Source organism: Narcine bancroftii, chromosome 10, assembly GCF_036971445.1.
Source record: "Narcine bancroftii isolate sNarBan1 chromosome 10, sNarBan1.hap1, whole genome shotgun sequence".
Classification (NCBI taxonomy): Eukaryota; Metazoa; Chordata; class Chondrichthyes; order Torpediniformes; family Narcinidae; genus Narcine; species Narcine bancroftii.
In genome coordinates, this window is record NC_091478.1 from 31,927,072 (window position 1) to 31,952,445 (window position 25,374).

Below are 25,374 nucleotides of genomic sequence, written 5' to 3' on the forward strand. Positions count from 1 at the left end.
GACGGTGAACTCCAGCCCTCTCCAGAAAAGTCGGGAAAAACAAGAGAAAATACAAAGGCACAGAAATACAAGTTAAAGAAAAGTGAGTATAAAGGTGGAAAGAAGATGGAGACAAAAGGAGAAAAATCAAAATCAATGGAAAGAAGAGAGGAAGAGAAGACAACGGAGGAAAAAGGTGAAGGCCTTACCTGTCCGAAGAGGCCCGCTGTGGAGAGAGGACCCCACTACCTCAGGTCGGTAGAAAAAGAACTACAACAATGGCTCACAGAGCCAAGTAAAAGTGCGCAACCGCGCATGAAAAAAAACACACCGACGGGAGGGGGGACCAGCTGGGGAGTCGATCTCCACAGCCGGCAACGACAGCTGCAGAACACCTGCAGCAAGAAGAGACCACAGAAGACAATGGAAACAAGAAAGAAGAGGAGGAAAGGGCATCAAAGAAACAACAGATGGTCAACCCAGAGGAAGAAGAAGAGGAAGAATACAGTGAAATAGATAAAGGGAAAGGCAAGGTAAAGGATATACTTGCTCTTGTTAGAGGATACATGGAGTCATTTAAAGAATGGCAAACACAGGAATTCAATGATTTAAGAAGAAGAATAAACAACACAGAAAAGAAAATAAATAAAATGGATATGACCTTAACAGAAATGGGGAAAAAAATGGACAAGATGGAAGAACGGGCAATAGCAGCAGAAATGGAGGTAGAAGACTTAAAAAAGAAATTGGAGGAATCTAATAAAAAAACTAAAGAGACACAAGAAATACTAGCCCAAAAAATAGATATAATGGAAAATTATAACAGAAGAAATAACATAAAGATAGTGGGCCTTAAGGAAGATGAAGAAGGCAAGAATATGAGGGAGTTTATAAAAGAATGGATCCCTAAGGCCCTAGGATGTCCAGAACTACAGCAAGAAATGGAAATAGAAAGGGCACATAGAGCATTGGCCCCTAAACCACAACCACAACAAAAACCAAGATCTATTGTAGTAAAATTCCTAAGATATACTACAAGAGAAAAGGTACTGGAGAAGACAATGGAAAAAGTAAGAGAGGGCAACAAACCACTGGAGTATAAAGGGCAAAAAATCTTCATTTATCCAGATATAAGATTTGAACTCCTAAAGAAGAGAAAAGAGTTCAATACAGCAAAAGCGATTTTATGGAAGAAAGGATATAAATTTACACTGAAGCATCCTGTGGTATTGAAAATATTTATTCCAGGACAACAAAACAGACTGTTCTCGGATCCAGAAGAAGCACGAAAATTTGCAGAACAATTACAAAAATAGACTGGGGGATGAAGACGGGTAATGAGAGCAAAAATGATCACGATTGATATGTATGTGGGTAAAGACAAAAATAGACTGAGGGATGAAGACGGGTAATGAGGGTAAAAATGACCAAGATTGATATGTATGCGGGTAAAGAGGTATAAGAGTGAATAGAGACAATGGGCATACGTGAAAGTATCTGTAATTAGAGGAAAACATAGATAGTATAGACAAGAATTAATAAGGGAAGGTAATGGAATAGAGAGAATAAGGAGGGAATTAAAAGAGTGACCTTTGTGACATATAAAAAGTGAAATCTTTTCTGGGGGGGGCTGGGTGGGGGAAAAGAGCGGTCACTGCAAAATCAGTTGACGCTTGCGAGGGGATTCGCAAATCCAAATGGAGAGGGGAGATGTGGTTGTCCGACAAGGGATAAAGGACAACTCAGGAGGGGAAGGGGAGATTGGGGATAAAGAAGATAGAAATAGGAGAATAAGGAAAATGATGGATGTTGTAGGAATGTTGTCTGGTAAAGAGTTGAAAATAAGAAAACAGAAATGGAAAAGGAGGAAAAGTAATGATGGAAAAACGGAAAGAGAAGATAAACAAAATATAAAATGGCTACGCTGAACTATATGACTCTAAATATTAATGGAATACATAACCAAATTAAAAGGAAGAAACTACTAAATTTACTGAAAAAGGAAAAAATAGATATAGCATTTGTCCAAGAAACACACTTAACTGAATTGGAGCACAAGAAATTAAAGAGAGATTGGGTAGGACATGTAACAGCAGCATCGTATAATTCAAAAGCAAGAGGAGTGGCTATATTAATTAGCAAAAATGTGCCATTTAAAATAGAAGAGGAAATAATAGATCCAGCAGGGAGATATGTTATGATAAAATGTCAGATATATTCGGAGCTTTGGAATCTACTTAATATATATTCACCTAACGAAGAAGATCAAAAGTTTATGCAAGATATCTTTTTGAAGGTAGCTAATACGCAAGGGAACATACTAATAGGAGGGGATTTCAACCTGAATTTGGATCCAAATAAGGATAAAACGGGGAAAAAAATTAACAGGAAGAACAAAGTAACCAAATTTATAATTAAATCAATGCAAGAAATGAAACTTGTGGACATATGGAGGAAACAAAACCCAAAAGAAAAGGAATACTCATACTACTCGACTAGACATAAAACATACTCAAGGATAGACCTATTCCTGTTATCAGCCCACATTCAAGGGAGAGTTAGGAAAACGGAATATAAAGCTAGACTATTATCGGACCACTCACCCCTGTTATTGGCAATAGAGCTAGAGGACATCCCTCCAAGAATGTATTTCTTTTCTTTGGCTTGGCTTCGCGGACGAAGATTTATGGAGGGGGTAAAAAGTCCACGTCAGCTGCAGGCTCGTTTGTGGCTGACCAGTCCGATGCGGGACAGGCAGACACGATTGCAGCGGTTGCAAGGGAAAATTGGTTGGTTGGGGTTGGGTGTTGGGTTTTTCCTCCTTTGCCTTTTGTCAGTGAGGTATAGATGGAGATTAAACCCCATGCTACTTAAAAGACAGGATTTTAGAGAATTTATTGAAAAACAATTAAAAATGTACTTTGAAGTAAATACGGAATCAGTGGAAGATAAGTTTATACTATGGGACGCAATGAAAGCATTCATTAGAGGACAAATAATAAGTTATGCAACCAAGATGAAGAAGGACTATAATCAGGAAACAGAGCAGTTGGAAAAGGAAATAATAAACATAGAAAAAAATTAGCAATAAAGGAAGATACAACCAAAAGAAGAGAATTGGCGGATAAAAAAATAAAATATGAAACATTACAAACATATAAGGTGGAGAAGAATATAATGAAGACAAAACAGAAATATTATGAACTAGGTGAAAAAACACACAAAATCTTAGCATGGCAGCTTAAGACAGAGCAAACTAAGAAAATGGTATTGGCAACAAGGAAAAAAGACAAACAAATTACATATAATCCAAAAGAAATTAAGGAAAACTTCAGAGAATTCTATGAACAATTATACCGAACTGAAAACAAAGGGAAAGAAGGGAAAATAGATGAATTTTTGACTAAAATTGAACTACCAAAACTACAAATAGAGGAACAAAATAAATTAACAGAACCATTTGGAACAGTAGAAATACAAGAGATAATAAAAAAATTTACCAAATAATAAGACACCAGGAGAGGATGGACTCCCAATAGAATTCTACAAAACATTTAAAGATCTAATAATACCGCCCCTCCTGGATGTAATCAACCAGATTGATGAGACACAAAACTTACCAGATTCATGTAAAACAGCAATAATTACAGTGATACTAAAACAAGGGAAAGATCCACTCTCACCAGCATCATATAGACCAATATCTCTGCTAAACACAGATTATAAGATAATAGCTAAACTGTTAGCAAACAGATTAGCAGAACAGGTACCGAAAATGGTAAATTTAGACCAAACTGGATTTATCAAAAAAAGACGCACAACAGACAATATTTGTAAATTTATTAACTTAATTCATGCAGTAGAAGGAAATAAAGCACCGGCAGTAGCAGTTGCTTTAGACGCAGAGAAGGCCTTCGACAGAGTAGAATGGAACTACTTGTTCAAAGTATTGCAAAAATTCAGTTTACCGGAGAAGTATATTAATTGGATTAAAGCATTATATGAGGGACCGTTAGCGAAAGTGACAGTAAATGGACATGTATCAAAGCAATTTAACTTAAGCAGGTCAACGCGGCATGGATGCCCACTATCACCATTATTGTTTGCGCTAGCTATAGAACCACTAGCAGAATCGATAAGAATAGATAATAATATAAAAGGAATAAAAATAAAAGACAGGGAATATAAAATCAGTCTATTTGCGGATGATGTGATAGTGTACTTAACAGAACCAGAACTATCAATAAAAGAACTATATAAGAAATTGAAGGAATATGGAGAAGTGTCGGGATACAAGATAAACGTAAATAAAAGTGAAGCAATGCCTATGAATAACGCGGATTTCTCAAAATTTAAGGAGGAATCCCCATTCAGATGGCAAATGCAGGCAATAAGATACCTAGGTGTGCAAATAAACAAAAATCTAGGCCAATTATATAAACTCAATTACAATCCACTAATGAAAAAATTACAGGACGATTTAGAGCATTGGAAAGAGCTACCACTAACACTGATAGGAAGGATAAACTGTATTAAAATGAACATTTTTCCAAGGATACTATACTTATTTCAGGCATTGCCAATACAACTGACAGAAAAATTCTTCAAAGAGTTAAAGAAAATAATAAGGAGATTTTTATGGAGAGGGGGGAAACCGAGGATAGCACTAGATAAATTAACAGAATGGTATAAACAGGGAGGCTTACAATTGCCAAACTTCAAAAATTATTATAGAGCTGCACAATTAAGGTACCTATCAGATTTTTATCAAACAAGGGAAAAACCAGACTGGACGAGACTAGAATTAGATAAAATAGGGGAAAAGATACCTGAACACATATTATATAAATGGGACGAAAAATTGGTACAACATAGAACTTCTCCAGTATTACATCATCTCCTCAATATATGGAAGAAGATTCATGTAGAAAGAAATAAAATAAATTATCAAATACCAAAACTAATATTGACGCAAAATAAGCTACTCCCTTTTACAATAGACAACCTTTCCTTTAGAAAATGGGAAAAAAAAGGGATTAAAAGAATAGAAAATTGTTTTTCAGGAAGTAGATTCTTATCCTTTGAACAAATGAGAGATAAGTACAATATAACTGGAGATACAACGCTGGCATATTACCAACTGAGATCCTACTTGAAAGATAAATTAGGAAGCAATTTGAGTTTACCAGAGGGAAGTAACCTTGAATATGTGATTACAGATACAATGTTAATCAAAAGATTTATAACAAATATGTATATCAAACTGCAAGAAAAGGAGAATGAGGAAACAAATGGTAAAACTAAACAAAAATGGGAACAAGATTTAAATATAAAGATAAAAAAGGAAACATGGGAGAAATTATGTTCTGGAACGATGAGAAATACAATAAATACGAGGCTGCGTATGATACAATATAATTGGTTACACAGACTATACATTACACCGCAAAAGTTAAATAAATGGGACCCAACAGTATCTGATAGATGTTTTCGATGTAAAAAAGAAAGGGGAACAACAATTCATGCAATCTGGACATGTGAGAGAGTAGAAAAATTTTGGGATGATCTCAATCAGATATTAAATAAAATAACAGAAAACAATATACCAAAGAATCCAGAGATCTTTCTCCTAAGTAACATAAAAAATAAAGAATTTGGAATTGACTTGGAAGATGCACAAAAAAGATTTGTCAAGATAGCCCTAGCCGTAGCAAAAAAATGTATTATGTCAACCTGGAAATTGGAAGATAATTTGAAAATACAACAATGGTATATAGAAATGAATAAATGTATTCCATTAGAAAAAATAACATATAGTTTAAGAAATAATATTGAAATATTCGAACAAGTATGGGAGCCTTACATTAAATACAATAGCGAAAACCTACCGGGAACAAACATTACCTAAGTTGATGGAAGGAGAAGAAAAGAAAAGAATGGACTCAGTAGAATTTCTGGTGTATTTTTGTTGAATGACAACATTGTCTGACTGAATTAATGCAACCTAGATTGTATACCTAAAATGGATGAGAGGTGGGGGGGGTGGGGGGGTGGCTTGGGAGGAGGGAGGGGGGGAGGAGAAAAAATCACTGTAAATGTGTGGAAAAGAAAAAGTGTATATCATGGCTATTGTGATTTATGGTGTGAAAAATAAAAAAATTAAAAAAAAAAGTATTCCCTATGCCATAGGTGCTCTGTGATTAGTAAGGAATTGCTTACTACATTGTGAAGACATTGTGAAGACATTAGGACAGTGGCTCTCAACTTTTTTCTTTCCACTCACATGCCACTGTGCCATCAGTGCTGTGATTAGTAAAGAATTAATTAAGGTGGTATGTGAGTGGAAAGAAAAGGTTTGAAAGGCACTGTTTTAATTGTACCTAATTTGCTCATTATGTGCACGGATTCATAACTCCAAAAGAAATAGGCCAATGACAATTTTTCTCAAACAAAATATTTCATTAACAATTAGGTCTAGAACAGTGATTCTCGACCTTCTCTTCTCACTCACATACCACCTTAATTAATTCTTTACTAATCACAGCACTGATGGCATAGTGGCATGTGAGTGGAAAGAAAAAAGTTGAGAGCCACTGTCCTAATGTCTTCACAATGTAGCAATTTTCACAAGAATTTCATCTTGGAGTACATAAATGATATTTATGCTGGTGATTCTCAACCCATAGATCACCTTTACTTTTCAGTGGACCACTTGTAATAAACCCAAAGACCACCATTGGTGAGGTAGGGGTGGCAGCTGGGGAACTCAAGCCCCTTCCAGACCACCAGTGGGACTTGAGTTTGGTGACAAACTTCTGTGAGACCAGATCTACAAATTGTGGATGGCAGTCTGGCTACAGCACTACCTGCCTCCTGACTGGGGCCCTGATGCCATGAACCACCAATAATGAATCCATGAACTGTTAGTGGTCTATGCAAAACTGATTCAGAAATGTTGATTTGAGCAACTCAGATGAGCAAGGAGCCATTATTGCATAGGAATTCTGTGCGATGCAATTGCTTTTAAAATCATTAATCGGACCCTTTATTCTCATTCCCCATCCGCACTCTAAAGAAGTGTATAAAACAATGAGTCAGCTTTGTCTTCAGGAAACAGCAACTACAACCTAACAGTAAGGGGGAATAAGAGTTTTATTAAAAACTGATTCTCCACAAAATTAGGTACAACTATTTAATTAATGTTTTTTTTGAATATAACTAATTCTAATCTGCTTTTGAATTTTCTCATGCTTTTCTGAAATCAAAATTGAATTGACTAATTTGTTTCTTATCAGACGATATGCATATGTTTTTGATTTGATTTCTTTTAGGGCTATGGATTTCCTGTGAGCAGACTTTTTGATCTATTACTTGAAATCCGGGATCAATACAATGAAACTTTATTAAAAAAATGGGCGGTGGTGTTTAGGTAGGTGTTTTATGAAAAAATATTGTGTTCACAATGATGTAAAAAGATTCATTACTGTTACTACTTGAATCAATTTTCATCTCAAAAACCTTCAAGATTAAAGTACACCTATTATTTCCTAAGAATTACCAATCTTTTTAAAATTTCTACATGCTTGTCCAGTTCTTGATACAAAACTAAATGACGAAATACACAGTATTTTGACCTGGGGAAAGAATTGCGTCAACTCAGCCAAGCTGCATCATTTTCCTTTCCTCATGGTTTTAATAATCCAATGAAAAATACTTTTGCCAATGTAGATGAATTTCTCAGTGCTTCGAGATCTATGAAACCAAATTTTTTCATTGCTCATTAGTGTGGAAAATGGAGAGTGGATAAGAAATTGGCTCTATTACTAAAGTACATGTATTTTTACTTGTTGGCAAGTATCTTTTTTTTCCTTCTGCCACATTTAATCTTGTCTGGTTGTTCATCGCCATTCAGCTAACTGGAGGAGGAGGTTGTTAATCACTATTCAGCTAACTGGAGGAGGAGGTTGTTGATCACTATTCAGCTAACTGGAGGAGGAGGTTGTTGATCACTATTCAGCTAACTGGAGGAGGAGGTTGTTAATCACTATTCAGCTAACTGGAGGAGGAGGTTGTTAATCACTATTCAGCTAACTGGAGGAGGAGGTTGTTAATCACCATTCAGCTAACTGGAGGAGGAGGTTGTTAATCACCATTCAGCTAACTGGAGGAGGAGGTTGTTAATCACTATTCAGCTAACTGGAGGAGGAGGTTGTTAATCACTATTCAGCTAACTGGAGGAGGAGGTTGTTAATCACTATTCAGCTAACTGGAGGAGGAGGTTGTTAATCACCATTCAGCAAACTGGAGGAGGAGGTTGTTAATCACCATTCAGCTAACTGGAGGAGGAGGTTGTTAATCACCATTCAGCTAACTGGAGGAGGAGGTTGTTAATCACTATTCAGCTAACTGGAGGAGGAGGTTGTTAATCACTATTCAGCTAACTGGAGGAGGAAGTTGTTAATCACCATTCAGGTAACTGGAGGAGGAAGCACTGAGAACATATCCATCTCCAGTGGGTATAGAAGAGCATGTCATTAGCAAAGGCAAGGATGAAGCAAGTGCAGTTACTTTTCATCTTGTCTTTTTCCTGTGGTCCTGCATCATTGTGGAAGCCAATTTGAGTCACACCACATGAGCTCAAGAAACCAGCTGGGAACACTGGATGCAGCATAAAGTCAGTAGGATTAGCCAAAAATCCTTCCAAACAATGTAGTCTTATCTGTTCTAGTGCACTTGAAATACTCGTCAAGATAAATTCTTGAATAATTTCCACACAGTCATACAAGTAAAAAGTAATGGAAATTGTTATTGAAACTGTTTTCAAATGATGGGTACTCACTGATAATGTGCCTGTGGGTGCGCAGTTTGAATTGCACCAGGTCCAAACTGCATTCCGGCTTTTTTTTTAAAATTTCCATAAATATATTCATTCAGTCTTTAAACTTTTATGCATTTCAAATATATATGTTAAATGTTTAAACAAAAGAAAAATGTCCCTTTTTCCCTCCCCCACCCACCAATATAAGAATATAACTTTGCATAATTCTTTTGTTTTCTGGAATATCACATCTTTACATGCCTTGAAGGGTCAGGTTTACAATTGGACCCCTACATAATCTAAGTTTGGTTGCCATCTCTTAATGAAAGTGTTTTTTTTAATGTGATTTTTCTCCATGGGTATACAACTACGCATCTCAACAGCTCATTGAGCAATAAGTAGGGGAGAGTCAGACTTCCAAGTGATTGATATACACTTCTTGGCCTCAGCCAGGGCTACCTTAACAATTTAGTCAATTTCTTGCTCGCGTCCATAAGGTTGCCCAGGAGTTATAGCTCTGGGTTGTATGTGATGGTCACTCCTATTATTCTTGTTAGTGTTTCAGCAATATCATGCCAGAATAGTCATGACCATGTAGAATGTATCAAGGTTCAAATTTCGATGCCACGTCTAAAGCATATTTTAGATATTTCAGATTTTGATTTGTTTAGTTTATGTGGCATAGGATATAATTGATGTAGAAAATTGTAGTGAACCAATCCATATCTCGCATTAATTGATGATGTCATCCTGTCCAAACACCTGATCCAAATGTGGCCAAAAGAACATAATTCCAGAATTTGGCCTTGTCGTCAAAGAGCTCGGTTAAAATTTGAAGAATTTGGGAACAAAGGAAAAAAATCTCCAGTGGTTAGTCTTGAGCAAAGAGATCAGTCATCTTGGTCCCAAGGCATTGCTGCAGACGTTGCTCAGATAATTCCCTGGACCCATCCAGCTTCACGTGCATTATCAATAACCCTTCCTGCACTCCAAAGGTCTCAAGTGTTGATGTGCACATATTCAAATAATGGTGAAATCCAAATGCAACTCTCAAATGAGTGAAGAAGCTCATGCCTCTACATCCCATAATACATAGGATATTTGGATATGAGTAACATTAATGCTTCAAAATATACAGGCAATTGTCTCCTTCAATGAAATTCATTTACCATGAACACTGAATGAACCAATATCAAAGTTCCGAATTGCAATGGAATACTTTCAATTTGCAAGATGAATGCAGTTTTTTAAAAAAAAGCACGAGGCTCAGATGAGTCAAAGGATCCTTCTTGATTGGTGCCACACTTACCATCGTAATCATCACAACCTGTACTGTGCCTGTTGAATACACCATCTACAAAATGCTAATTACTAAAGTTACACTAACATCTTCAAAACTCTTGGTCTTGAAGGAGAGGCTGCAAAAGTACATGACCATAATGCAGTTTCTCCTCTATATACTGACTTGGGAATGGGCTATCATTTCTTAATCATTTAGGTATAATGCTAGAGCTCTGTGTTATTGGTTGTGAGTATCTTCACAGAAAGGATTGTGACAGTCCAGAAGGCAGCTCATTATCATATTGTACAAAAATCTGTTTGGGAAGTGTGCCTTACTCTTACGAGTAAATCACACTTTCCATAAAGGGATGATACAGGAGTCAAAAAATAGCATTTATTACCATTCATCATTTAACTTCCTCTCACAAAATGGTCATTTTTTACTTTTATGGAAAAATAATTTTGTCACTACTGTAGATTATGCAAATATAACATTATTTGTTTGACAGAGAAATTTTTGAATCTGACAACTACAGTCCAATTCCTTCAGCAAATGAAGAGGAGTACAGAATGATAATTAGTCGATTCCCATTTCACGACACAGAGCTTGAAAAGGTTAGTAGTTTGATAGTTATAATCTTGAAAACTATCTTGTTAACACAAGTTTCATTCTAATTTCTTGTTCTGCAAATTCTGATTCATAGCTTTAAATTTGCATTAAGCTTCAGGTGAGATCTTGCTTCACTCGAGAGGGAAAATCTCATGATGTTCGCATGATAATCATTTCCTAGAATTTACTGTGATGAGCTAGGTTTTGAATACTTGTATTTGAAATACATATAATTTACTTCATATTAAATATTTAAATAACAATACATTTGTGGTTAATTATTTCATGCTGATAAAATCAGTAGTTCAAATGCATTATTTTCTGTTTCTTCCTTTTTAAAATTTCCAAGCATCATTGATTTGGCAATGGAATTTTCCGATCACTTTTAATCATCTGTTTAATGATGTCCAACTGAGAGGCTATACCATATTTGACTTCAGATGCAAATATAGATTTTGTTTTTATCTAAAAGAGTTACAAAGTGTTGAGATGGTTTAATATATCGAAATTGAGGTGTCAGACTTGCTGTCTTGTATTCGAACACTAACACAGAAGGAATTGTGAAAATATATTTGCTTTTAAAGTACATATCATATGAACCTAAATATGTTCATGTAGACTTTTAAGTATAAAAATATTTTCATATTTTCATAGCAACCCTTCCCAAAGAGGTTTCCAGTATCTCAGTCAGTGCCCGAAATCTACAAGGAGTTCAAGGAATTCATTTATGCAAGCCTTAAATTTTCAGAATCTCTTCATCGTAGGTGAGTATGATAGTTCAAATACAAAAGTCTTATCTAATTTGTTGCAGTGGAACATTAAAATAGTTCTTGCAGTTTTAGTTTGTTACAGCTTTTCTCTGCATTCACCGACAATGTGTTAGTGAAACAGAACATGGGGGATTTGCCAAAGATATCAGATAGTATTGGACCAGACCTAAAATTTTGAGATCCACTCATGCCTGCTTTTGACCGATCTGGCTTGGAGGACTTATTCTTACTATCTCTCCACAGTCTGGAGTATAATAGCAATTAAGTTTGTTTATAAGGCCTGACATTCAGACATTTGACATCCAGAATATTTAACATCGAAATAAAAAACAATGCTTTTTTCAAATACAAATTAACAAAATGTACGGAAAAACATAATTAAGAACATCAAAGCAAAACAATGTTTAAATAAAAACAATTTGCTTTCCTTTTGGCCATTGATCCTTTTTTTGAAGGATCTCCATTGAAATGAGTGTCTAGAGACCTGTACGTTGTCTTACTTGGTGCAGGATCTTAATTTTTTTTCCCCTTTAGTGTCATGCCTTCTACTTCTCTTAGTAATTACCATTTGTCACATTCTGAGTCTACCCTCCTGAAGTGAGTACTTGCATTCAATCATACAGCTGAATGCCAGTAGATCTCAAAGTTCAAATTTATTGTGAGGTAACATCGCATACAACCCTAAGATTCTTTATCCTGCAGGCCAGACAGATTATCTACTTATCAGTATTGTAAACTGTACTTGAGAAAAAGATAAGTATATAAAAGAGAGAAATGTAAACAAACTGCAAATAGAAAAAAATAATAATGTGCAATGCAAGTGTCCTAAATGAATCTCTGAATGATGGTGGAGCAACTATTCCTGAACTTGGTGGTATGAGTCTTGAGCAACTATTCCTGAACTTGGTGGTATGAGTCTTGAGCAACTATTCCTGAACTTGGTGGTATGAGTCTTGAGCAACTATTCCTGAACTTGGTGGTATGAGTCTTGAGCAACTATTCCTGAACTTGGTGGTATGAGTCTTGAGCATCTATACCTGAACTTGGTGGTATGAGTCTTGAGCATCTATACCTGAACTTGGTGGTATGAGTCTTGAGCATCTATACCTGAACTTGGTGGTATGAGTCTTGAGCATCTATACCTCTTTCTTGCAACAGCAGCAAGAACTGAGCTTGTCCTGTGTTTCATGTCGATTTTTCTCGATGGTGGGGAGAGTTTTGCCTGTGATGTACTCGGCTGTCCACTATCTTCTGCAGGGCTTTCCACTCAGAGGTATTGGTACCCCCATACCAAGCTGTGATGCAGCCAGTCAGCTCACTTTCCACTACGCATCTGTAAAGGTTTGTCAAGGTTTCTGATGTCATACTGAATCTCCATTGGCTCCTGAGGAAGTAGAGACGTTCTGATGTGCTCTCTTCTTGATCATGCTTGTATGTTGGTTCCAGAAAAGGTCCTCTGAGATAGTAACTCCCAGAAATTTAAATTTACTCACCCTCTCCATCTCTGATCTCTCAATAATCACTGGATTGTCCACTCCTCATTAAATTGCACAATCATCTCCTTGGTTTTGGTGACATTGAGTGCAAGGTTGTTGTTAGTCCACCATTCAGTCAAGTTTTCAATCTCCCTCCTGTATGCTGATTCATCACCCCTTTTTGTATAGCTCATTACTGTACTATAGTCAGCAAATCTGTAGATGGTGTTGTCATACCGAGCCACACAATCATAAATGTAAAGTGAGTAGAGCAAAGGGCTAAGTACAAAGGTGCTCTGGTACGATGGGGATTGTGGAAGTGATGTTCTTGCCAATCTTCATTGATTGTGGTCTGGAGATGAGGATATCCAAGATCCAATTGCACAGTGGGTTATTGAAGCATAGGTCTTGGAGTTTGCTGAGAGGGCGATGGTGTTGAATGCCAAAATGTAGTCGATAAAGAGCATCCTGGTGTAAGCATTTTGGCTGTTCAGGAGTTCCAGGGTTTTATATAGAGCTGTTGCTGCAGTAGGTGACATCAGAACCACCATCAAATCTCAGCATAATCTGGTCCCAAATTATATAATTCAGATACTAAAACCTCCAGTCTGGTGTCAATTATATTTGTTTTCAGATTTATTGTCAGAGTAGGTTCATGACATCACATACAACCTTGCAATTCTTTTTCCTGCGGGCAAGGCAGGATTACCACTTTTTAGTAGTGCAAAACAAAACTGTACACAATGTACCACATGTAAACAAATAAAGAACTGTAAATGGATAAAGAATGTAAACAAACTATGCAATACAAAGAGAATTTAGAAAATGAATGAAGTGCAAAAGTAAGTCCTTAAATGAGTCCCTAATTGAGTTTGTTGTTGAGGAGTCTGATGCTGAAGGGGTAGCAGCTGTTCCTGAACCTGGTGGTGTGAGTCTTGTGGCACCTAGACCTCTTTCCTGATGGCAGCAGCAAGAACAGAGGGTGTGCTGAGTGATTGTGGATTCTGCTCTGTTCTCCGACTTGGCATCCCCTGTAAATGTTCTCGATGTAGGGGAGTGTTTTTCCTGTGATGCCCTGGCTGTGTCCACTACATTTTGGAGGGCTTTACATTTAGGGGTATTGGTGTCCCCATATCAGACCATGATGCAGCCAGTTGCCACACTTTCCACTATATGTTTTCTGGAGTCATACCAAACCTCTGCAAACTCCTGAAGAAAACTGCTGTACTTTATTCATGATGCCATTAGTGAGTTGGGTCTAGAAAAGATCCTCCAAAATAGTGACTCCCAAGAACTTAAATTTACTTACCATCTCCACCTCTAATTTCTCCCAATGATCATTGGATTGTATACCTTTGGTTTTTGCTTCCTGAAGTTGACAGCAAATTTGTAGATGGTGTTATTGTTGTAGCGAGCAACACAGTAATAGGGATAAAGTGAATAGAGCAGAGGGCTAAGAATACAGACCTGTGCTGCTCCAGTACTGATGGAGGATTTTTTTCCATGATTATAGAATCTCACGTTAATTCCAAAAAATGCAATCTGAAGTTAAGATTTTAAACTCTGCTTATTTCTCAACATACTCTAAAGATGAAATTGACCCTTTCAATATCTGTTTGTTGGAAAATGTCTTCTCCCTCTTTCCTGCTCTCTTTCCTCTTCTGCTTCCATATCTTTTAATGTTGCTTGGTTCTGAATGATGAGTGATTATGAAAAGTCACCTTGGAATAAGACAAAATAACATCAAGTGAATTCCGAATGTAAAGTATTTTTACGTATTTTATCAATTGCAATTTGTACCTCATGCTCAGATGTATGCAATTCTTAATGATTGAATATTGACTCCCCTCCTTGAGTTGTAATAATCAAAAAATATATAATTATTGTATAACGGGAAATATACCTGGAATTTATGTTGAATATAAGACATTAAAAACAATGTTTATCAGGACATTTTCTAATGTAACTTACCTGAAAATAATGTAAGAATGAGTTTAATATATCACAATACATTACTTGAATAAAATTTAAAGCAAATTCTCAGTGTAATTTTTACATTTTAAAATGTATTCTGTATATTACATCAACTGTCATTGTTTTAAATGAATACAGAATTTTTCACAATACTGCCAATGTACTTGCATTTTTCCACTCATTCACATAAAGGCAGTTTAAATCACTTCATAGTTGATACATTGCTGCATCATCTCTATATTGAATGAGTGGAAATTTATAAATCTGATGCTATTTTGAAATTTGAAATATACCTAAGACCATCAAATATTTTGTCATTGTGTTTTACCATGGTATTAATGTCGGCAATTATTATGAAGCCCTTTCATTTGGCTTTTTACTGAGAATGCCTGCACATCTTTGTCTTCTTATTATCAGTTCAACGGAAATAGATGATATGCTCAGAAAATCTACCAACCTATTGCTGACACGAACCTTGAGTGGATGTTTACAAAGCTTGATCAAGAAACCGCACATAGGTTTAACTGAGGTACATCTTTTAGCACCAAGAAAGATTAAAGCTTGCAAATAATTCCAACCATCTGGTAAAATTGTGCTTATGGACAATTGGTATTAAATAAAGTAGTTGAAATCTGACTGTATTCAGTGGGTAGCAAAACCACACAAGATTAAAGATTCCTTCACTATCGTGCAATAGTACAGAACAAGTAATATTACAAAAAAATTGCCTTAAGCCTGCCATCATGCAGAGTTGCCTATCACCCCTTACAGTAAGAGAGAGAAAAAGGAAAAGATAGTCCCTTCAGAGACACTGAATGTCCATGGATTTGTTTTCAGCACATCCGCAGCTTCTGCAGTCACACAGACTCCTGTTCAATCCATCGCAGCCAGAGCTCCAGATCCAAACCTCTGACACAATCAAGAAGCCTTTTTTTACCCTCAGCACCCTCTCGAATCCTGGTTCCAATAACTGGTTCCCATGAGCCAGTCTCCAGTAGCCCACAACCCATGTCGGGCCCCCAATTGCAAGTTGCCCACAGCCTGTGAAAGTTTCTCAGCCACTGAGCCCCTTGCTGGTCCATCAGCATGTTCACCATCCTGAAGGGCCTTCTCCTCTGCTTCTCCTTCTCTGTTGTGGGAGGGGGAAGGGGAGGAAGAGAGGAGAAGGAAGGCTGTTCTCCCCATTTCTGGTGCTTTCTGATAGTCTGTTGCTCTCCAGAGTCTGCTGTCAAGCGTAGGCACCATCATTTTGGACACAGACCCCCACGGTTGCAGGATTTAAAAATAAAGCACTGTCTGCTCCTATTGGGTCTTTTCAAGCCTGTGCAGAGTGACTGAGTGGTTAAACCTTTCAGAGCAGCGTAATGTCTTTGCTTTTCTGGGCCTGCAGTGCTAAATTTCCTGATCACTAAGGAAAAATGTAATAAACAAATGAATCATAATTGACAGTAGTTTTTAGTAAATGTCTAAAGAATCTAGTCACAGGTGTTGAGATAGATCCTGAAAGCACAACATGCTTTAAATCCTTGGTCTAGCACTAAGTAACACATGCCATAGCCATAAGGGATATCAAATTTATTCAACTAGTTGTACAATCTATACTTAAGCTTGGAAATCACAAATTCAAGTGTTAATTATCATTATTGTTCAGGTCACGGAGCTAATAATCCTGAAATTGACCAATTCCAGAACTGACTTTCAGTTGTACCTTGTTGTAACTTATTTTCCTGACGAGATTCTTTTTATCTTAAAATTTTTGAGAATGAAATTCCTGACAGTTCTAAAAACAAAAATCAATCTTGGATAAAGTCTGTTAAATTCATGCAACTCTTTGTTGAAAATAAATTTCAAACAGCTTTTTTTTCAAAACTATTTTAATGTTTTGGGTATGTAATGGCTTGGGTTGGAGAAATGTTGATCCACTATAAAAGACAATCATGTGACAGAAAATTAAATTTTAGGATCCTAAAATAAAGAGCTTCTAACTCTAAGGAATTAACTTGCACTGGATAAAGAAGAACTGGTGGATGAACTAAGATTCCATAAGATTTCTTTTGAAAAAGAAAGCACACAGGATGTCACGTCCAACCTGTACTGTTAAGTTCCATCTCACACTTGCCTGTTTCCTGTGGTTGACCAATATCTGATGGTCCTGTCCGAGGTGTGCTTTCATTTCCTTCTATCGAGAAGGGTGATGCCAATGAATTTAGCAATTGCCATTGCAAACTAAAAATATAAAAGGAAGCAGATCAATCAGTAGATTCAGATTCCTTCGCTACCATCATCTGGGGAGAGTGTAACAGTTAATTTACCAGCATCAGCAATTAATTGATTCCTCAAACTCAATTTTTTTCATCACCAATCTGTCTCCCTTGGCTACTGTTTCAGAGGAACCAGTTTTAAATGTATGTACTAATTAATCATTAATTGAGCTTCTAATTATGCCATTTCTGGAACCAGCTTTCACAGTATTTTTTGGCTATGGAACTTTGAGAACTGGTGAATTCCACTGTCGTTTCCTGTGCATTTCTTGTTCCCAGTCCTCCTCCATTGGCAAGCTCTAGTATGTTCTCTCAGGTCTGCCCAGATCTGGCACATTTAAGTCCTCTTTCAAACCAACCTCAAGACAAATGACCGAAAGGCCAAAGAGCTTAAATAGAGACCCTTCAACAAAGACTGTAAATTAAGATGAGTTGTTGAGTAATTATTGTACTATAATTGGTTTCTAAACCTTAAATGATTAGTCTTTAATGACCAATTAACAGCAATATATATGCAGTTCAGATCCTCTCTCCGTCCATCAAATACAAGAGAGAATCATTGAATGCAAGTTTATTGAAGGAATAACTGAGACATGTAAATCAAAAAAAGTTCTGATTATCTGGAATTTTTAAATCTGGTTTCTCAAACTGCGGTGTTTTTAAGTTTGTTCATTGTTTGCTTAAAAAGTTGAAGAATTGTCCTCTGTGGCTGCCTAGAATAAAATGTATCAAATTAAGGTAGTGCTAGAAAATGTTGACAGCTGCAAGCAAAATTGAATTGAATATATTTTCCACATTTTTTAGCTTGTACAAATCATCATAAATACAACACACCTGGAACAGGCTTGTAAATACCTTGAAGACTTTATAACAAACATAACCAATGTTTCGCCTGAGACCGTGCACACCACACGGCTTTATGGGCTATCCACATTCAAGGTATGTGTCGCATGGATATTCAGAAATTCACCTTGTAATTACTTTAGTCATGTGTAAAGCAGTTATTTTAATGCCTTAAATTTTGTCCATGAATCTGTCCCGTAATAACATTAAAGGATCCTATAAATAGAAAAATATTGTAACATTATGAAACCTAGAAAAAAATGAAAATTGGAAATTTATTGGCTCACTGAATATTTTGCAACCCTCTGAGGTACTCAGTCATTTAGTCTCTGCTTGATGTAAATGGCTCTATATTAAAAACTTGTTTTCTAATCAAATGTAAAATCAAATTTGATGTATGCTTTGCCTCCAGAAGATGCAATTATATAGTAATTAAGTTAGTCTTGTGCTATAATATCTTTTTGTTTAGTTGTTTTTGTGAACAACTAAGCAGTGAATTGTTTTAAATGTCTGTGTAGCCCTTGGCAATGCGTTGTTTTTCTTGTAATGAAACTCATTTACCCTTTTTCAGCGGCTTTAATATCACTATTTTATTGTTATGGTTTCCAATCTGTAAATGTTTGATATTAAAGGCATTTGTAAATAATTTTTACACATCTAATGAAGGATCTTAGCGCTGAAACACTAACTTGGCTTCTCTTTCCAGTTTCTAGTTAAAAATTTTGAGCATCTGCAGCTTTGATGATAAAATATTTTGCTTTTGGTTTGGAATGTATGTGATATTGTTTCAAAGTGGAGTTTTGTCTGCATGTGAATTAAAGGAATTTTTACAGTAGTTGAAAAGTTTAAACCATTGCTTTCAAAAATTGATTTTTTTTCTTATGGTAGACATGAAAATATCAGTTAATTTAAATGATTGTTTAATACAGGATGCTAGACATGCAGCAGAAGGAGAAATATATACAAAGCTCAACCATAAAATTGATGAATTCATGCAACTAGCTGATTATGAATGGACAATGACAGAACCGGATGGTCGAGCCAGTGGTTATTTAATGGATCTTATTAATTTTCTCCGAAGCACCTTTCAAGTTTTTACACATTTGCCTGTGAGTATTAGAGTATGAAAATCCTAAAATGTGTATTTTTTTTCTTTAAAATTATTTGTTAGACCCTTAAACAGGTTAATATTCCTCTATATCTGTACCTTTCGGGACCTTTTGTTGATTTTTTTTAAATTTAAATATTATTTTCTTTCTAACTGGTTCTCTTGTGTTGTCCTTGACATACAGCAATGAAACAAACAAGCTTCATTGTTGGAAGATTATTCTAATTAATTTTAGAGGTGACACTAATCCAGTTTTTACATTTTTTTAACAGTAGCATTCTATAAACTACTGACTTTGACAATCAAAGACAATAATCTTGAAAACATTTTTTTAAATCTTTTTTTAAATAAAAACAGTGGAGCTGAATTGATGGAATTGACGTGTTGAATTTTGCTATCTAATTTACAATGTAATGCTCTCATAAACCTAAATATGATTGGAATGTGATTAGTACACAGTTATGAATTGATGTGGACATTCTTTGATCTTTGTAATGTGGAGATGTCCACCTAGCCACTGATCTAATTAATATTGGTATGTTTTTGTTTTGCGGATTATTTTATTGGTGTTCACACTTTTTTCTACGCATGTTTACATTTGATTTTTTGTTTTGATTTCCTCGCTGGGTTCCTTCTCAGAATAACGTCAGTCACCATGCAGCAATGTCGGTGAGTAGCTGAAGAAAGCATGCACGTCTGAAGGCTGTGAACTGACTGTAGGATTGTTGCTCAAGTCAAGTAGCCTTCACATAAATTTGAAGTCAGCAACTAAGCTTGTCCTTTCCCCTGTAATGTCTGTTTAAAAATAAACAATTAGTTTGAAGTGGGCAGAAATTAATTAACAGCAACATTCGATGATAGAATAGCTCTTAACATGCATCGTTGATTATTACATTATCCAATAGTTTATAACAAAATTAACCCCTCAAAATTTCAAAAATCATTGTATTTTTAACATAATGCCTATCAGCAATGGTTGCCTGAAAAAAAATTTCAAACACTAAGAACCTTGGTTTGTAGATATAATTGTAGGATAGTCTTTTGTTGCTAATGTACTCTGTAGCATAGCCTGCTTTATCAAATTTCCCTATAAAGTAGTAAATATTTGACCTATCAAGACTATGCAGGGTGTGAGCACCCCAACAATCCTATTTAGCTACATCTTCCTGCAAGCTCTTTTGAGTTCCCACCAACTCTCTCCTGAGCCCTTCCCACAGACCTACCCTATTGAGAACTTGCAGTAGCCAATTAACCCACCAAAAAGCAAAATGTATGTTGAAACTTTAATTGCACTATATCAAGGACTTTTGTTTATTTTCATTGTAGAGTTTATTTATAGAATACTCATGACATGAAATACAGTACAACTCCAATTATCCAAAATGGTCAGGACTGGACCAATTTCAAATGATTGAATTTTTTGGATAACTGGTCATTTTTTAAAAGCAAATCACTTGTATCAACAAGGGAAGGCTTTTTAAGCATTAAAATAATGTCTAATTTTCACCAAAAAAAAATGCTGACCACTGCCGATCCCCAACACATTCCCAATGGCCTGGTCAATCACTGAGACCTCCCAACCACCGATCCCTGACACGTCCCGACCGCTACCGCCAATTCCCTGGGGAGGCTACCTGGGCCAGTGGAACACTCACTGGCGAGTCGGCAGGTTCCTGACTCCTTGAGGGCTTGTTCTGGCAGGGGCTGTTCCGACTTCGCATCCTGGTTCTCAAAGTTGGAGCCTGACACAGACCCAATCTTCGCCTGCACACACTCCCCCTCCTAATCGCCGCTGACTATCGCCAACACCTCCCCACTGAGGTCCCTGCTCCTGCCGGGGGCCCACTCTCCTTGATGATGCTGCGACAAGGGATTCTTCGACCGCTTGCAATTTGGAGATAGTGGTATGCAATTTGAGAGGGAGAGTTGGAAAGAAAAGTCAATAGGGATAGGTAAAGAAGAAATGAAAGAGAGGGGAGGGATTTACCTGAAACAAGAATGATCATCATTCTAATTTCACGTCGAGTGAATTTTTTTTCCAACCTGTGAGGTCATTTTGGCTCCAGGAAAAAAAAAAATTTCAGATAACTGAGGATTTCCAATTGTTTTGGATATCCTCATTCATCTGAAATTTTTCAGAGGTGAACAGAAGTCATTTCCGGGTACAAATAATTTTGGATAAATGAGGATTTATTATTAATTTTGGATAATTGGAGTTGTACTGTATTTCCCTTTTACAAAGACAAAAGGGCCTGGATTTTTGTTGGGTTTTACTGGTTCAGTTTGGACTACTGATACCATTCACAATGTACATGTAGGTTTTGAGATTTGTGCATGCTGGTTAAGCTAGCAGTCTTTCAGCTATCCCATTGTTGGGGGGGGGGGAGTGGAATAGAGGTTTCTTGCAATCTTGTAGCATGGTGGGGGGGGTTGCTATCATATCCTGTACAGATAAACCTGTGAACATGCTCACTTGAACAACAAGAGTACAGGTACACAAGAAAGGTGAAAGTTTTTTAAGTTTAAAATTGTTGCATGTACTTGAAAGTCAGAAAAATCAGATTGGATTGGTTATTGGGGGGAGGAGTAGAACTTGATAACTTGGACAGCAAAGGTGGTAGTGTTTCTTTGCCATTTACCCATGCTTTCTACATGAATTTTGTGGATGGAACTTGTTCTACCTGTGCATGTCATCTGATGACATTGTTTGAAGCCTATTTTCCAAGAAGCTGTATGAATCTGGACTTGGTAATTTTGGAGCTTTATGTTTATTGTTGATGGAATATTCCATCCAACAAAATCAAGAGTATAATGATACCATAATTTCCTTTGGTTACCTTACACAACATGCAGTCATCATTTGATTATTGTGTCTTCAGATATCATTACAAATGACTAATAATGACCATTTATCCATTTTTGTAATTAACTGTATATTCTCACATTTTATTAATTAAAGGATCATCTTAAAAACCAAGATAATTTTTGTACCTAAGAATTTGTTACATTCAAGAAACGTGCAGTGGGCCATTCCTTGAATGCAATTATTTCATCTGTTCATTGAGAGTTCTGCATACAAAGAAAATAATTGAATTGTGTTCAATGTGTATCTATTTATCAAAGCTTTCTAACTCTGGTCATAAGACTTCATGACCCTTCTAACGTTTTGAGCCTAGTAACCAATTGCAAATCAAACATTGAACCTTTTGTGCCTTTTCTGCTTTACTGAGCTAATTCCACATAGGTGAGAGATATTGTAAGCTTAGCCAAAAAAAAAAACAAAGGAACCAGTTACAGTATATGGATTCCAGCAAGGCATTCGATAAGGTTCCACGCGGTAGGCTGCTCTAGAAGGTTAGATAACATGGGATCCTAGGAGAGAAAGTGGAATGAATAGAAAATTGGCTTCATGGAAGAAAGCAGAAGGGTGCTGATGGAAGTTTCCTTTTCAGACTGGAGACATGTGACTAGTGTTGTGCCACATGGTTTCGGTGTTGGCCCCATTACTGTTTGTCATCAGTGTCATTCATTTAGATGAAAACATGCATGGCATGATTAGCAGGTTGTGGTTGACACAAAGATATCTGGCATTGTAGATAATGAAGACGGTTGCCAAAAATTGCAGCAGGGTATTGGGCAGATGGCAGACTAATGGTTGGAATTTCTTACCAAGAAATGTGAGGCATTGTATTTTGGGATGTCTCGCATGGATAGGACTTGCACAGTAAATACTAAGTATCTGGGAAGTTTTGTAGAGCAGAGAGATCTGGGAATACATAGCATCTTGAAAGGTAGCACTCGAATTCTCTTTGACATACAATCTTCCACACACTTGCTGATGAACTCAGTTATGATAGTGTGGTATTTATTGATGTTTATTAAGTCCTTGAATATGGAGCAGTTGCGGGAGTTGTCATCTGTTGCCCAAGTACAGCAATGCACAAATTTTACCATGGGGTCTTTGTGTTTCAGCTTCTGCTGGAGGTCTGATTTACCAAAATGCAGGCAGAGGACGAAGTGGTAGGTCTTTTTGATAGTTGTGTAGCAATGGATGAGGCTGTTGGGGTCTCTGGTAGCACTTTTGAATTTGGTGTGAATTCCCCAGCTATAATGAACTCAACTCCAATGTGTTTCATATCAAAGCTGTTGATGAAGGTGAATAGATCATCTTGCACTGGCTTTGTGTTTGCCTGAGGATGGATATAGACTGCTGTTAGTGAAGCTGATGTAAATTCCCAAGGCAGGTAGTAGCAATGTACTTCACAGATGTACTTTACAGCAGTTTTCCAGGATTTGTACATCTGAGCACCACTTCATGTTGATGATGAGGCAGTCACCTCCACTTTCAATGTTCTTGAGGATGCTGTGAGGTCCATTGGGTGTACTGAGAAGCCCTCCAATTGAAGTGTACATTAAATTAAATTTTATATTTGGACATGTATTGACACTGTTACTAGCCGTTTCTGCTCGAGTCCACGCTGCCCAATTTTCACCCATTTAGCTGACACTCCCAGTATGTTTTGAACGGTGGGAGGAAACCAGAGCCCAAGGGGGAAAACCCATGCAGACACAGGGAAGAACATACAAACTCCTTACAGATAATGCAGGATTCGAACTCTATTCCCGATTGCTGGTGCTGTAAAGACGTTGCGCTAACCGCTACACCAACTGTGGCACCCTAAAGTGTGGAACGCTGATCCATGCCTCTGTGAAGCAGAGCATGTAGCTAGCAGGACCTTTGGGAGCATTGAGATACAAAGGGTTATGGTTAGAAAGAGAGCATATAGAGTGGTAGATGTCTGGTGTGGACTATCAGAGGCGGTGTTAGAAGCTGATACACGAGCAATTTGAGAGATATTTGGACACACATGAACAAGCAGGGAATAGAGCAATGTGGACTCTGAGCAGGTAGATCTGATTAGTTAGATGGGCGTCATAATTGCTGCAAAGGTGGTGGCCAGATGTTCCTCTGATGTTGTATTACATAGCTTTATTTACAGTTCCAAGAGCATCCTGTGCCTCATGTTAGCAAAAGTATCCTGTTGTTGACTTGTGTTCTCCTCCCCATGTGGGCCTGTGTTTAGAGACTTGAGAAATAACTAACACAGTGCAGCAAAAAGTTTCAAGTTTATACACTTTAACACCGATGCATTTTGCTAGATTGAATACAACCTTACCTGTGCATCTTGCTTCCCTCATGGAAAGTTCAATGTTGTCCCTCTGGTTGTATTGCCCTTCTAGACTGTGATTGTTTTGCTTGCAAATTGAAATTGGTAGACTTTTAAATAAATTATTATTTTGTTGCATTAGTAATGCTACTATGAATTACCTTTTCATAGTTGTGGTTGCAATGCATATTAATTTCAGTTGACTAATAGCTTAAAATAAAATGAATAACTGACATTTGTATTCAACAATATTTGAATCAAAATGCGATGAAAACTTTAAATTAGAATGTGCTAATCTTGTCAATTACAGAATAACGAAATTAGAGATTCATTGTTTGAGTTGGTGTTTGTTTTGAAGGGACGAGCATCATTACAGTTTCTTTGTTCATTAGTTCTTAATGCGAACGATAGCAAGACACATGATGCAGCATTTAACATTTGCCTCCAAAGCCTGTCATTCAAAAGCCCACATGGGTTGACAAGAGAATGGGCTTTGTTACTAATCCTACCAAATGTCATCTCATGCAGTTTTTGATTGGCACTTCCTGGCAGGGAGGATAGATGCATCTGTCTCTGGCTGGTTAATTGTGTTCCTTATCCTGACACAGGGTCTTTGAATCTTAAGTGGTTCGATGCAAAGCAAATTAGAAGAATATAGTCATATTTCTCATCTGGTGAACGCAAGTCATATATCATAATGACTATGGTCATTATAGGACTAAACTGAATGATAAAAGCTGCTTTTTAGACAGCTAATGTAGATAAAGTATTTAACACTGGTGATGTGTTGTCCAAAGGTGTATGCAGCAAACCCAGTGGGATTCTTAAAGCAATTTTATGGTAACTGTACTGAATAAATCTGTACATTTAAGCATCTGTGTATGCGAAGTAATAAAATATATTGAGTTAATTATTTTAATGTGACAATTTTGCAATTCATTTGTGATTCAGCAGTAAGGTTTTAATGAATGAAGGAAATTGTCCTGTCATTCAGTTTGCTTGTGACCTGGTCATTTGATTAGTTGGTGAATTGAGAAACTGTGATGAGATTATTTTTAAAAACTTCTCAATTACTAACCTAATTTCT

General features: G+C 36.7%; 1 protein-coding gene across 7 annotated transcripts in view; it reads left to right on the forward strand.

Annotated features, from left to right (window-relative positions):
• Positions 1-25,374, forward strand: part of LOC138744408 (exocyst complex component 6-like) — a 177,273-nt gene that overhangs the window by 84,304 nt on the left and 67,595 nt on the right. For 5 of the 7 annotated variants that reach the window (XM_069900541.1, XM_069900542.1, XM_069900543.1 and 2 more), the window contains 7 exons: positions 7,311-7,408; positions 10,588-10,693; positions 11,343-11,452; positions 15,325-15,436; positions 17,973-18,107; positions 18,941-19,120; positions 19,759-19,788. In XM_069900541.1, the coding sequence (XP_069756642.1) occupies positions 7,311-7,408; positions 10,588-10,693; positions 11,343-11,452; positions 15,325-15,436; positions 17,973-18,107; positions 18,941-19,120; positions 19,759-19,788 (771 nt within the window). The remainder of the gene's footprint in view (positions 1-7,310; positions 7,409-10,587; positions 10,694-11,342; positions 11,453-15,324; positions 15,437-17,972; positions 18,108-18,940; positions 19,121-19,758; positions 19,789-25,374) is intronic. The other 2 variants (XM_069900544.1, XM_069900539.1) reach the window with 1 other exon arrangement.